This window comes from Chelmon rostratus, chromosome 6 (genome assembly GCF_017976325.1).
Source record: "Chelmon rostratus isolate fCheRos1 chromosome 6, fCheRos1.pri, whole genome shotgun sequence".
Classification (NCBI taxonomy): Eukaryota; Metazoa; Chordata; class Actinopteri; order Chaetodontiformes; family Chaetodontidae; genus Chelmon; species Chelmon rostratus.
The window spans coordinates 10,704,912-10,719,917 of record NC_055663.1 but is presented as its reverse complement, the minus strand read 5'-3'; the positions used below and the strand labels follow the sequence as shown (position 1 = coordinate 10,719,917).

General features: G+C 43.1%; 1 protein-coding gene across 1 annotated transcript in view; it reads right to left on the bottom strand.

Moving 5' to 3' along the window:
• Nucleotides 1-15,006, bottom strand: part of abtb2b (ankyrin repeat and BTB (POZ) domain containing 2b) — a 46,457-nt gene that overhangs the window by 7,002 nt on the left and 24,449 nt on the right. Inside the window, exons 2-4 of the mRNA XM_041938450.1 lie at nt 9,370-9,519; nt 5,656-5,866; nt 88-240 (exon numbers count right to left, since the gene is read on the bottom strand). Coding sequence (XP_041794384.1) covers nt 88-240; nt 5,656-5,866; nt 9,370-9,519 — 514 coding nt within the window. The remainder of the gene's footprint in view (nt 1-87; nt 241-5,655; nt 5,867-9,369; nt 9,520-15,006) is intronic.

The following is a 15,006-nucleotide window of genomic DNA, read 5'->3' as shown; positions in this document are numbered from 1 at the left end:
AGCTCATATCACTGCGTGAAGTGTCATGTGACCAGATCCAGTCTGGAAATCCAGCCCCAGCGAGTGTATGTGTGTGTTCTCATTTACTTCAGCTGTCTTGGTTCACAGTCCAGTCCTGGAAGGAGTAGCCTGGCGGTCTGTCTGACATCATCACTGTCCACCAGTAGACTCTTGCGATGCTCAGCATGAACTATGGCCACTCTCATCCACTCCATCAGAGGTGGCAGCAACAGGAATGGCCTGCAAGAAAGAAAGACAAATAATTCCACCTCTGTCCATCCTCATGCTTGGTGCAAAAAAAAAAATCTGTTTAACCCAAACAGGTTTGTGTTTTTCTTGTATTCAAGTGTAACGTTGGTACAGCACTTGGTGAGTTCTCAGACACACTGCTCTCAGTCTTCACTCATGATTCAGTCACGTTTAGGGGGAAGTCATAAACTGTCTTCAATCAGATGACTTATATACGTCTGGCAGTACTTCCCCTCACCCTGACCACTGCACAGTGAGTCACATTTACACTGCACAGAGCACCTCACGGCCACTGATCACACATATCTGCTGGCGTTTACACAGGATATACAGCTGTCTTTCTCCTTTAAACTCATCATACCTGCAAGCACAAACACTCAAATAACAGATGTATACATGACTAATCAGTGTTGATATGTTGGTTGCCAGGTTTTGCAGTTAAACATCAGCTGTCTTTGTCTGCAAGATGAAACGAGATGAGGACAGAACTGTGACTTCATTTGTGTTGCGGTTTGATAAACAAAACACTGCAGTGGCTTCTGAATAATCAGCCTATTTTTAAACCAGCTGTAGCAGAACAAACTACCTAAGGGGCCTGAATGAACCCTGGCAATGTTGTGGATGGTTTCTGCGATCATAACCGAAATACAACACAAGGAAAGGAGAAAGGAGTGAAACAAAAAAGGCGAGAAAAGGTTTAAAATAGAAATGATGGACAAGATTGAGCTGAGCGTGAGAGAACAAGAGAAAATGCCATTAATCGTGGCGAAGCAGTGGAGTAAACATCAGAAGAGGAGTAAAGGGAGAGAGAACATTAGTCCGCTTTGGTATTTGTGAACGTGGCATTCTGAAAATCATCTGGATTATGTGATTGCTCTCTTTCTTTCCTCATTGTCCTCCTCTCACAACGCTTCTTCTAAAACCCTTTAGAAACCAGCAAAGGCTATCTGCAACGCCGCGTCTGGCTGCTTATCTGGCATTAATCCCGGCTTGTATGTGTCTTTCTCCCACCATATGTGCTTGTACATCCAATGTGCCTGTGAACAATGGCACATTATTGTGAGTGTTGTTTTTTGCCTTTGTTCCGATGGAGCCACAGTCATTGTGTGTTAATGATTGTTTGAACACTGTCTCTGTGTTATCTTGACTTACTGGGCTGACTTTCTCCTGCTGTGATGTTATTCTTACAAGTGGCTTCACCTTTGTTCTGAGGAGATGGAGATACTCCAATGTATATCATGAATACAGATGGGATACAGCACATAGCTCTATAGTGTGCATGCTATAGGGATTGTGGTTACTGTTAATGAGCACCGGGACCCCCGCAGTGGCATTTATTTTCTTCACTGTGTTTACTTTACGCAGCTACCTGTGGTTTCCTGTGGAACAGCTCCTTCTGTACAGCACCACTCCCTCTCATTCATCAGTGCCTTGTTAATGATGTGTACTGTAAAGTCCATTTTATCTAAAGGTTTCAGGCAGTGAATGTCAGACTTTTGAACTTAGCTAATGAAAGCTTTTCATAACTGGACTGTATGAAAGATTTCCAGGAAAACAGCTGTTGAATCCAGTTGTGGTTAGTAAGAACAGAAATGAGGAATAAAACCAGCTGTTCATATTTTATTACTAACATTCTTCTGTCCTAGTTGAGCTGGACTGCTGGAATGATATTATTATTATTATTATTATTATTATTATCAGAATCTCATTTCAGATTTTTAGAAACCTGCAGATACCTCACTGTCCCCTGTTTTATCTTCTAGCGACTCTCTCAGATATTGCTTCAGTGCTTTATCAGCTGGTGATCAGTCAGGAGGGAGGAGGGACCCTGCAGTCACTAATGCGTGACAGTTAACAAGCAGACAAGAGGCTCATGGGGTGGAGGAGGAGTAGGAGGGCAATGTTAAATGGGTTGGATAGGTGCATGTAAGGAGGCTTCTGAGTGTTTGGGAAACGGCTGGGAGGCAGGTGGGGTATGTCATACTGAAGAAGGGGGTTGGGTGGCAGTTTGGAGATAGAGTGAGAGCAGTAAGAATGACAGGTTTCTGAGGAGAGGAGGGGCACTGGGCTTGGGAATCAATGTTATTCTCCTCTTAATGGGCTTCACTCAACACAAATTGGGCTGCGTGGGAGTCTGGTCGTTCATATGTGCACTCGTGCATGTGTCGGCGTCCATCTTCCTGAATCCCACGAGGCATCCAGCCTGCTACTTTACTGCATGCTTGCCTGCGGGTGTGCACACGGCACTGACACTTATCCGGAACTAATCTCCAGCTGCAAATAAATGTTTTGAGCTTTTTACAGTTAACATTTATTGATTTATCAGAGAGATTTTGTCTGTTCTTCAGCATTTCAAAGTGAGTGAAGGTACCGTTTCTTTTCAGTGCAAGAAATAGTGGTTTTCCACTAAAACACTAGTTTTATACCAATTGACCTCTAATGTTGTATGAGTGTATCCATGTGTGTGTAGAGGATATATGAAAACAGCCATCAACATAAATCAAATGAGGCCATATGTGTGTACACACCTTTGCCAGTGGCCCACGTCTGCAGACAGATGGAGCATGTCTGTATCATCACAAACACAGCTCTGGCCCTTTCCCACAATTCATTGCTCTTCTTTCCTCAAACCATTTTTCCCTCTATCTGAACATACACCGTCCATCTGACCCCAGCGTCTGGGTTATGCCCCTCAGCCTGAAACACTAACTTCAGCTTCGTCAGAGAGTCAGTGCAACATCAAAGCCGAGCTGCCTGTTAACACTGAAACTAGATAGCGCTCATGGCTAGCCTAGTGACCCGACATGCTAAGGCTGCACACTGAGAACAGCGGGATGTAGACACACACACAGACATACACACACAAACTCTCCCACACGTTCCCACACACACGCACATATAAACGCTCGCTCTGATTCATGGCGCCTTTCTCGCCACCACCTGGCTGGTCATAAAATGACAAATAGCTCAAATCATGGTCAGGTGGGTTTGAACTCTAACCTGTCCAACATGAAAAGCAAAGGCTTTTTCTCTCCAGGAGGCAACATCACACAGGCTACACTGCTGAAGGCACTGTGACTGAGTTCACCTTGTAAGAAACTTCAATCAGTTCTTAAAGCAGACTCCCATCATGTGTTGCAAAGGGTCAAGGTTAACCACTGATCTAGAGTCAGATTTCTCTCATAAAGGCCCCATAAGGGTGGATGCAACCATATCTGATGTGTCTGTGGTTAGAAGTAAGCTCCACTGGCTACTTATTATCACAGAAACACATCTATCCATTAGTGCTCCTTTTCATCCACTGAAGGGATCAGAGGGGTTGGGGTGGTCTGCTCAGCAGAGTGTTTGGAAGTGCTTGTTTTCCAGAGTGATTCGACCATTAAATAGATTGGTTAATAACTTTCAGCACTACTAAAACTTGTATTTTTCTTGGTGTGTGAATGCAAAAACAAGTGCACACTGGGGTTTATGCTTAATGCAGTGTAGTACTCCAACACTACATCATCAGTAACAACTACAACTAAGCACCAGGTTAAGAGGATCATTACAAAAATGGCGTCTCACTAGTCTCGAGGATTCGGCAGTAAGACTCTCACCAGGCTTCCTATAATGTTTGATGATGTGGCCCACACAGATTTGGTGGTTTTGAGTTTCCACCAAAGATTTTTATAAAGCTTTCAATCGAGGGTGAGCCAGGCAGATTGAGAGGCCCCTCGAAGGAGAAAAGTCTGTATGATTACCAGGCGCTCACGTTGTAATCACTACCAGGTTTACCCAGCTCTACTCTACCACCTGAGTATGTCATGCACGCTAACGTTTATAGACGCTACAGAGAAGCATGTAGGTGAACCGGTAGATGCCACGAAAGAAAAACAGAATGGTGCAGATGTTCCAAAGCATACAGTATAACAGGATGCTAAATCATTTCATCCTGCACACATAAAGCAGGCTGATATACGCCCAGCATTAAAAACATCTGAGGACTCGGAAGGAACAGTGAGGACAGGGAAAAGAGGGGTGTATATTTGCTGCGCTGTTCTCTTTGATGCTAATGAGGAGCCCACCTTTGCTCACTCACACTGTGTCTGTTCATTGTTAAATGTATAAGAGCCATCTGGAGCCGTGTTCATACACAGTGTGTGTGTGTTATGTGGCTGTTGGTGAGAGATTGGCTGATTTCATCACAAAAACTTTCACCTAACTATGATCATCTCCCAGATGTGACGCCCTCATCATAACCTAACAGTCACAAACACATGAATTTCTCAAGGTTAAAACATTAATCTAGGAAAACAAACACACAGTCAACCCACTTACACACAGCTAACTGAGCACACGTTTTAGTGGGCACAGCATCCCATTTGTATGTGTGTGTGTTCCCTTTAGACAGGTCTCCATACACGTATTAAAAAGTGCAATTAACCTTTACACAGACGACAGCACTTTCCACTGACATTTCTAACATATAGTTACCCTGGGACACACACACACACACACACACACACACACACACAGACAACTAATAATCTTACCTTAAACAACAGCACATACTCTCTCACGATTGTTAAATACCACCAAAACTGAGCTGAGCACATCTGTGCAACCCACAGTTTCATCAGTTCATTTTGGAGGATAAAACAGATAAACCAGATATAACTCTGTACTCCCATCAACATGAAAACGTAATTTCCTGTGACTTACTTAAAGCCAAGAAAAAATACAATCAGGTATACTGCTCAAACCAAAACATTAGAACAAAACATAAATGTGATGCGATTTCAACAGCTTGTCTCGGGACTGAAAAGAGACAAGGATTACCATAATTGATCAACAAAGGCAACCCAAGGAAGATCTGTGGAGACCCTAACAGAATTACAGACCATTAGCACCTCTAAAAATCCCTTAAACCACCAGTCTTCTACCTCATTTATGTTCTAAAGAGACACTTCACCCTTCTATCAGACTAACATTAGCACCTGGAGTCTCTTGCTCACCTGTAATTTACCAACAGAAAATTAACACTTCAAAGACCAGAGGGCAATGGGATTAGCGAGGGCTGAGAAGGAAAGGTAGTCTGTGAAAAAGCTGCTCACTTGATTAGAACCTATTTGTTATTTTCTGTGAGTGAGTCAATGTTTGTATATTTGAGTTTGTGTATTTGCATGGCTAGAGTGATGGCATTTATCTAATTTCTGTCTTTCTGTCAACCTCATGGTCCAAATCAAATCCTTTCTAATTACAGATGTAATCAGGAAAACAAAAAAGCACAAAACGCATGAAGGAGGAGAAACAATACTACAAAACTACATTTCTGAGGTTGGATCCAAAACCAAAATGGAAAAAAAAAAATCATCACTGTCTAAGATAAGATCTGCTATTCCGCTGGCTGTGATGCATGACTCCCACCTCTCCTTGCTAAGTGCCATGCGTGGAGGATCTAAGTTGGGATTCTCCATGGACTCCATTTGTGGGCAGCGCAGGAAGTAGTAAAGGGTGTGGAGGGCGTCCGGGGACCAGGACACGGGCTGCTGGGGACGGGCGTGGCGGGCTGGGCTCAGTCCTGGGCGCACTGAGCTGAGGCGCTGCATGTGGTGCATAGCCCGGGAGACCAGGTCACCTGGAACGAAGGAAATGGAGGAAAATATCAGGGTTAAATGGTTTATTAGAGAGTTTTTTCTAAAAAAAACAAAAAAAACCCCAAATACATATGGCATGTTTATGTCATTTGCTGGATTTCTTAAATAAAGTATCCAAGTGGTATGTGGGTCCTAAAGAGCAGCAAAGTGGCACATCAGAGAAACCTTAAACTAGTGCGCAGTATACCCCCTGTGGCCTAATCAAACTGGATTTTCCCTTTTCCTAAACCACTTACATTCTACCTTCCTTTACTCATTACTCCCCCTCCATGTCTCTAGTGGTATTTGCCATTAGCAGTGTAATTATCAGTGAGCACAGCCAGACGGCCAGTCTAAACAGCCATTCATCTTTAATCACTGAAGGAGTTAATGGCCTAACAGACAGTGGATCACACGCTCTAATGAATGATTTCAATCACTGTGCTCAGCCTGGAAAGGTGGGTGTCAGTCACATGATACAAGCAAGGTTAAGACCTGTGCTTACGTCTGAGTAAGAAAATGTCTAAAATTTGTCTCCCACCTTGTGTGAAAACGCTGTTGTGAGATATGGACTTAACAAATATGCGACTTATCAGAGGATTCATTACCCACACTGTGAGCTAATGGGACAATTATGTGCAGTTGGATAAAGGCCAATGCAGATTACTGTATGTACACATGTAATATATGAAACTTTATCAAGATAAACAGACATGGATAGATAGAAGAGAATACAACAAGAGGGTGTAGTGCTGCAAGGAGACAAGCTTGTAGATAACACCCAGTATGTGATTATGGGTATCATAGCAGGAGGGTAGTGGAGAGACAAAATATCAGTTGTCACAGACAGGGGAAGTGGGGGAGGGGCAGAGAGAGGCAGGAGGGTAGCCAGGTTGAACTTGAGATCGTGTAATGCTTATTTAGCATAATTACCCTGAGGTTAATTTCTAACCAGATTACTGTGAGCAGGAGGCTGCAAGGGGGGGGGGGGGGGGGGGGGGTGTGGCAAGACTGGGGAGTTCGGCAGTGCGAGTGTGTATGTGTGTGTCTATATTAAGAGGTCTGCGGTACTTCGAGGGGGGTCAGATTGAACTGGCCCTCCCAAAACAGACCCCACTTCGAGCTGAAGGGCCTCCTTTGTGTTAACCATCACCAGCAGTCCCTCCAGGAGGTCTCCCAGGAATTCTTGCCCAAGATGGAGAGCCTCTCCCTGGCTTTACAGGCCACGCTGTGCCCCGAGGCTAAGTTCCCGGGGTCAGAAGGATATGAAATGCTTCATTCTTAGATTACGTCTTATATTGGAGTCCTTGTGGAAACCTAGAAGTCAATAAACTGTGACAAGACTGCTTTCTGAATGCATGGTGACAGAATGTGGCCCTTAGGTCAAAGTTGCAAGAAAAGGAAATGTTTCAAAGACTAAAGTAGTGTGAAGTTGTCGCCTATGCTGTCAGCGAATTCAATACAAACATGTTTACACAAGTTTTTATCTGGACTCTGTGTGACCCCAGATTGCTAATTAGCTTTCCAGGCTTTAGCACAAAGCTCATTTTTATTTGGGTTAGTCCAGTCATGATCCTTAATATTTCCCTTAGTTAACTGGATGGCTGCATACTCATAGTTTCCCATAGCTGGTGCAGAGCTGAAAATGAAACATTCAAATGTGTCTGAAGACGACTTTCAGAGCCAGTCTACTGCTTACACTATATTTCCAACAACTTTGGACATTTAGTCAAAACGTCCAGTATCCCGCCATCCATTATCCATCATGTTTATGCATGCTGTGTGTTCGTGTGTCTGGCCAAGTCCAGTCGAGAGATCCAGCGGGACTGGGAAGCTCAGTACAGATGCTCCTGTGTCTGCCTGGTCTCTTGGGCTCAGATCAGAGTGCCAAGCTCTCTGTGTTTTTGTTGGGTGTATGCATATCAGTCAGTGTGTGTGTGTGTGTGTGTGTGTGTGTGCAAGTGCAGGCGTGAATGAGTCTGAAGGATGCCAGTCCTGCCCAGAACAGCCCAGCTTCACACCACCAGAGAGATGTGGCACAAAGAGACCACTGAGCAAGTGAGAGAAAGAGTGTGTCTGTGTTTGAGAGTGTGTGTACACTTTCTTAATGCCTCACTAGCGGCGGTGGTGTATGAACGTGGCCTTGTGCTGGTGGAACAAATGGTAGAGTGTTAGCTCATTTGGAGAAGGAAACTTACCTCCAGTCTCACCAACACTAATCTCCACCCCTCCTCCTCTCTCCCTGCCCTGACAACCTCACTCTTCACCTCTCTACCTTTCCATCATATCCCCTAAACCCCCACCCCCCACATCTCAGCCCTGCTTTAGCCACTGTGCACTCCATCCTTACACTTAATCCTTTACTTTTCTGACCTCCAGGCCTTCACTCCACCTTCACTCCTGTCTTTTTCTCACTTTTTAATGACCTGATTCCAGCTCTCCATCATCTTCCAAGTCCATCACAGCCTCCAGCTTAAACTAACCATAAGTACAGTAGAGTACAGTATGACTGTGTGTGTGTGTGTGTGTGTGTGTGTGTGCATGTGTTTACCAAAAGTCCATCATGTGTATGAAACATGGACATCTACAACTGGTAATATTTCAACAAGTCCGTCCAATCATTCAAACTCTGATGGCTGGAGAGAAAAAAGTCACAGGGAGGTCTTTACCTCTCAACAGATTTACACTTTCCCTGACTGGCTCTACATATAAAGTCTTTTTAATATAACACCTACCACAACCTGACCCAATTATAAAATAGGACTGAAACTTGAACTTTGGAACTGTCTGTAAAAAAACAAAGACACTGCTGTCCAAATACCAAACAAATATACAGCATCTCATCGCCAAACCACTGTTTCTTAAAGAAATATGCATCTTTCTTAGTATGTAGCTAGCCAGGGCAGACGAGAATGAGCGCCAGCCTTCTATTTCCTCTGATACACAGATGAAATCCAGGTTACAAGGAGTGAACATACAGCCACTGTATATATCAAACAAGTCTGAATCCTGATCTTTTCTCATGCTGACTAGCTTGACTTGTAAAACAAAGATTCAGAGCACCAGACGTGTTGTGTTGATACACACTTCTTAAAAAAAACAGACCAGGGACAGACAATATACAATCAGAGGCATTATCACTTTACTCCCCAGAGCTCCATGTGTAGATAAACTATTCCATTGCTTATTTTTAGAAGAGTGCACATTTAGATGACTTTCACAATAAGGCACAAGATGGGACTTATAATGAGACAGAGAGTGATAAAAAAAAAAAAAAGCATATTATCGCTGTTTGGTTTCCTGTCTTCCAGAGTCAGTGGGAATAACAAGGTGTGTTAAGAAAGCTTTTAGAATATGGTTTAAGTAAAAAAAGATGACAATGAGTTTATCATTTCTGGGAATGTTTACTTGGGATTTAATAGATTAAACACGTAATGTGAAAGACATCTGCTAATATTAAGTCGATGCTGGACCACACACACTATTCTGGACTACATGCACTCACTGAGTTCTGAGATGCTGCCCACACAGGTAGCCAGCAGGGACTGTTCCAGCGTCCTCAGCTCCAGCTGGGCATAGGCATCCTCCCTGCTGTCCACAGACGTCTGCTGGTTCTCTGTGTAGGGACTGAAATGGGCCGGGAGAGACAAAACACCTGCAGAGACAAAAACATAGAGAGAGAACGGTACTTGTGATTAATATGGTAATTCTGTGAGCAGTGTAAACAAGCCTCCATAACTTCTGCAACAGTCCGTCCACACATGCTTCTACAGAAGTCCCAAAACAATTGCTGGTGGTATTTACTTAGTATTTATAACCCTTGTAACATGTAACCCACACCGCTGAGCGCAAACAAAAACACAAGGGGAATGTGAGCCTTGCTCTCAACACATTCAGGAAAATAAGTTAAGTTAAGAGTTCAGTGTCACTGCAGATATTTATTTCCCTTTACTCATGGAGATCATGTCTGTGCAGATTCTCATTCATCCAAGTCGTGGAGATTATACAACACATACACATGCCTGATGCACTCGTCAGGCCTAATTTTGGCAGAGCTCTGAAGAAACTGGTAAAACAAGGCTGGTTAAAGTAGCTACATGATTCAATCTGATATACATATTGTACACAGGAACACTCAGTCAGATGAAGGTTTGGTATGGGGCTCATAGGATGTCGTCAATCAAAGGAGCACTGCAGGGGTCAAAGACCACCCCCAGGACCCTAACAACCTCTATTCTGACCCTTCTTCACACTAACACACCCACAGATGAAGAAACAAACAAGGAGGATTTGCACTTTGTTACACCTTCTTGATTTTCATCATAAACTGCATCCTTCACTGACATATACACTTAAAGGTTAAGTCTTGGTTTTAAATTGAAATAGCTTGTGTTGGATGCACTGCATGTAAGTACTTAAAGACTTGAAATAATTGTTTCTAATACACTCAAATAGTACAATTCCATGGGCGATTTGCAGGATGAAATCACTAATTGAGTTTTTCTTTACAGAGTACTCCATCTACTACCATGTCTTATGGTGTAATTTGGGTCACTTTAGGACATGTTCAAGTGTGTTTATTTGTCATTTCTGCGTACCGAGTATATGGTGGTGAAATGCACACAAAAATACAACACAGTCACCAACACCACCATCATACGCACAGGAAACAGTGCAATTACAAACGAAAAAGCAGAACGACAAAGGCAGGTCTGTGGCATGGTGTGACTGCTGGCTTTAAAGTGTGGTGTGCACACCTGTGTGTAAAAGTAGAACAGTGTAGTGGAACAAAACAGTGAGCAGAAAAAAAACAGTGAGCAGTTAAAATAGAGTGGGGAGTTTTTAGCGGTCAACACTAAGAGCAGCGTAACGTTTATTGTGAATATTACGACACGTGTGGTATTTCCTCTTTGAATGGACCCTCTAGAGACTCAGCCGTCCCTGACAAACTAGATGCACATTAAGGAGAGCATTTGGAAAACAGTTTATTTCCTCCAAGCCAAATTGACTTTTTTATTAAAATCGGTCGAAGAAGTATCATTTATCACTCTTCATAAAATCTGATAACAGATAAATTATGATATGTAACATCCGGTTTGCTCTTTTATTGGACATGACAGCCGGTTGTCAGACTAATTGCTGGTGAGGTAATAACATCATGCTTGCATAACTCAAAGATATCATCTTGTTCTTTAACTTCTGTAAGAGGCTTGGCATTAGTTGTTTTCCAGCTCAAATGGATAAAAGTTGGAACAAATGAAGGTGAGAACACGGACTGCTGCTTTCTGCTTCTCTGTATCTCTCTGCTGGTTGTTAGCGTTCAGACTACGTTGCTGTGTAAGAACCACAGTGTGCTGCGAGCTACTGTGCATCTAGCATCTGGGTGAACACGGTTAGCTGCCCAAAGGTTAACCTTTATTTTGGCGTCAGAATCAGAGGTGAGCTCTCTGCCAAGCCAGAGGAAATGAGTGGGGGATGGCAGGGGATGGAAAAGAGAAATGGAAAGAGGAAAGATGATCGGTGCAGGTTTGTGATTTATTTACAAAGCCTGAGGAAAAAAGCCTCCTCATCTCAAACTCTCCCTTCTTTCCCAAAGGGGAAAAGATGGGCTGCCATCCCTAAAATGACATTCCCATGTGCTTCCGGCGAGCGGTGTCCTCTCATTGGAATCTGAGAACGATGCTGAAAAGAAAAAAACGCTGATGTGTGTAAAAAAACATTCCCATCCTCTTACTCTGAGGTCGCTTCTTCTCAGCACCCCGTGACACAAGAGGAGATTGAACTTTGGTGAAAAAAAGAAGAGAAGACTTAAATCTAGGAGGGTAAAGGACAGAATATTTTAAAACCAGTGGCTAATGCTACAAACATCTTTCTGTATCGTAAATTGTGTGCAATATGTACTGTGACATGAACTGGAACTGCCTTTAAATACAGGTTGAAATCACTTACGTTAACCACTGCTTTTGATTGACCATAAACATCCACATGAAGTATCCACCTACTGTACCTTGCATTTTTTACTCTTTAATCTATATCCTATAGTTTTCTATATGTTTAATGCTGTATCTGAATGTTTCAATGCACTGCATATGCATGTGCAGGAACTGAACTATATAAATACGTTTAAGGTGCACATGGAAACAATTTATTGTTATGTAAATACAAAGTATGGACACAGTTTATATTTGGCATCTAGTTTTTGAGCTGGTATAAGCAGCCGCTGTAATATCGGCACCATTTGCAAACAAGCAGGTTAGTATGTGTACCTCATTGCAAAACTCCTGCTGGATATACAAGATGTTGCAGTGAGTACTTTGTGTTATGAGTGCGTGTAGCAGCACAACTTGAGACTGACTGGCTGTCAGATTTGGTTCATTTTATACTGTTATGTTACTGTTTTATACTGCGTTATGTCTCTGAGTAAGTGCTCTACCTATCACACCGCTGCAAACACACTGCTCTGTAATGCACACAACTGCAGCCATCACATCACAGCCTAATTTGCAACATGGTGTGATGGTATGTATGGAAACAAGCACACCCACTATTTCACAATAAAGGAGAGGTAATCTACGAGACAGGTAGAGTATTAAATCACATGTGCTGGACGTAAACATCCTCCAGTCTATATGACAGGCTGTACATCAACTGCTCTATAGAAAAAAGTGAGAGGGAAATATTACAGGGAGCTAGATTTCTCGATGGAGAAGCACATGGCGCGTGATAGGTTAACTTCCTAAAAACAAAGCCAAGCAGAGAAGTCACTTCTGTATCGAGTAGTGCTTTAGAAATGAAAAACATATTGACAGAATTAAAGATATGTTCACTCCAGCAGAGTTGTGCTGCCAAAGGGAATCTAGCCTCATACAAAAAGTCTAACTCCAACTCTTTCTACCTCTCCCTCTCGTACTTTCTCTGCACCATCTGACTTGTATAATATGTGCTGACTCCCCGTTCCAACACAATGGAAATGGCTGCCTCTAGCAGAGTACCACTGCTACAAAGAACCTGCACGGCAGACAACCAAGCTGTACACAAGCTTCAACACATCCCTGTTCACTCACACAAGCACAAACAAACCCATACAGTCACGTTTGGCATATTAAGCATGCATGCGCTTCTTTGATGTGTCACTTCAGGTATTTGTGTAATTGTGATGAGGGTGTGCCTTCGCAGCTTGTTAAATATCACTTAAAATTGCACATAAACATGGGAGAAGCATCTGGAGCTTGAACATTTTTACAAGACCTTGTGTGAATCTCTTTTTGTCCCCATTATTCTGTAAAGACACTGGACTTTTCACTTTTCTTTTCACAGACAAACAGAGGAAAATTTCACACCTTATTGTGTTAACTTTCTCATGTTCTGCACACTCTCCTGAACTGCCTCTCCGGGTATACGCCACCATGTTTTACGGCCACCATAACTACGCTGGCCTCCATGACAGATTAGTGGGCATTACTGCATGACATGTTATGTGAACACCTCTCTCAGAAATGGCTTGATTCCAACTTATGTTAGAGAGACTCATGCCTTCCGAGGTGTAGGAGCCATTCTGAGAGATCCTGTCTCATTACTGTGGGTGAGGGTGTGTGAAAAAAATGTGTCGGCAGGTGTGTGTGCAAGACTGTGCGCATGGGAGTGAGCAATGGAGTGCAAACAGACTATTCTGACTCCCTGTAGTGTGATTCACCAAGAACGTCACATTGACGTTATTCCAGTCTTAAAACTCTTTCCATTTGCATCAAATATATGAAACGGTTTGAAATAAATACCTAACAGCACCTGGAGGACTAATTAAACTAGTGTAATGAACTGGTCTAAACAGTTAAGAAAGCATTCAAACAGCACAGCTCTCCTCTTTTGCCTCTCGTATTAAAATAAGCTAGTTAAGAACTATTTTTAGAGAACATTAGAAGGTGAATTTCCAGGTCACGGAAAACATCACACTACAAAAAGGGACTGATTTGACGTATCCTGAAGTTTCTTGTTGTTACTTTAACAAAATAATCTTTGGTCTATATTTAGCATGCTTAAAATAGACATCTCCTGAACGGAAGCTTTGGAAATGTTAATATAGTTTCTATTGATTCGGACATATTCTTTCAAAGCTGTGGCAAATATTCGCACACCACCACACTCTCAGTAGTTCCCACAGTCCCACCCCGTTGCTTGCCTCACCACTGAACCCCAGCCTGCGTCATTTGGGCCTGATGTAGGTCTGTAAGCCAACCAGCGCCTGTCCCCACCACCACCACTAATATCACGAGAACCAGCAGATCCAGCACGATATGCATCATTTGTCTCTGGCACTGGGAGAGGCTGAGGATACGACAAAGAGGAGGGGATGAGAGCCGAAGCTGAAGGGAGGAGAGGGACTGAGGGCTGCAGAGCTTTGGTGGAAGACGAATGAGTCATGCAGAGGAGGAATACAACTGAGGAGGAACTGCGGGGTGAGAGACAGGCATATCTGAGACTCTGAAATGGGTGAGGCGGGGGAAGACAAGTGGCACAAGGGATTCATTCTTTTGCGCCTTTATGGTTCCACTTCTGAGGTCGACCATGCAAATGTCATGTGGGAATCCCATCTACAAATCACAGCTGAAACTTACCACAAAGCCTGTGGCAGTCCCCAGCCCATCCAAACTATCTCTCAAAACCCTTCCAGCCACTCCCAGCGTGGCCAAGCTATCACTCACAATGATGTTGGACACACTTCCGTAACAAGGTCAGAAAAACCCAACAACTACTTTTTGTTACGCTGAAAGTATCTGGAACTTTCCCAGCCGGGCTGTCTCCCTCAATTAGGTGCTTTTATGAGTCATATCAAATTAATGACATTGCTGTCAAAGTAAATTTCAACATTCAAATTTCAATCTATTATCAGGAAATCAGAAGAATGTTTAAGTGCGACCTGGGAGTAAAATGTGCCAGAAGAGAACAGTCTGATTTGAGCTGAACTGGAACTGAACATATTTCCCACATGCCTCAACTCTCATTCCTTGTTGCTCTTGTGATATCGCCTGTTATCTCCCAATGTCACAGTTTGTTCTACTTGCCTCTAAGTTTGCGTTGTTTTACACACAAGCTTGGTAGCAACATTAGGGTAGAAAATGTGCAGGCTTCGGAGGACATTACTGCT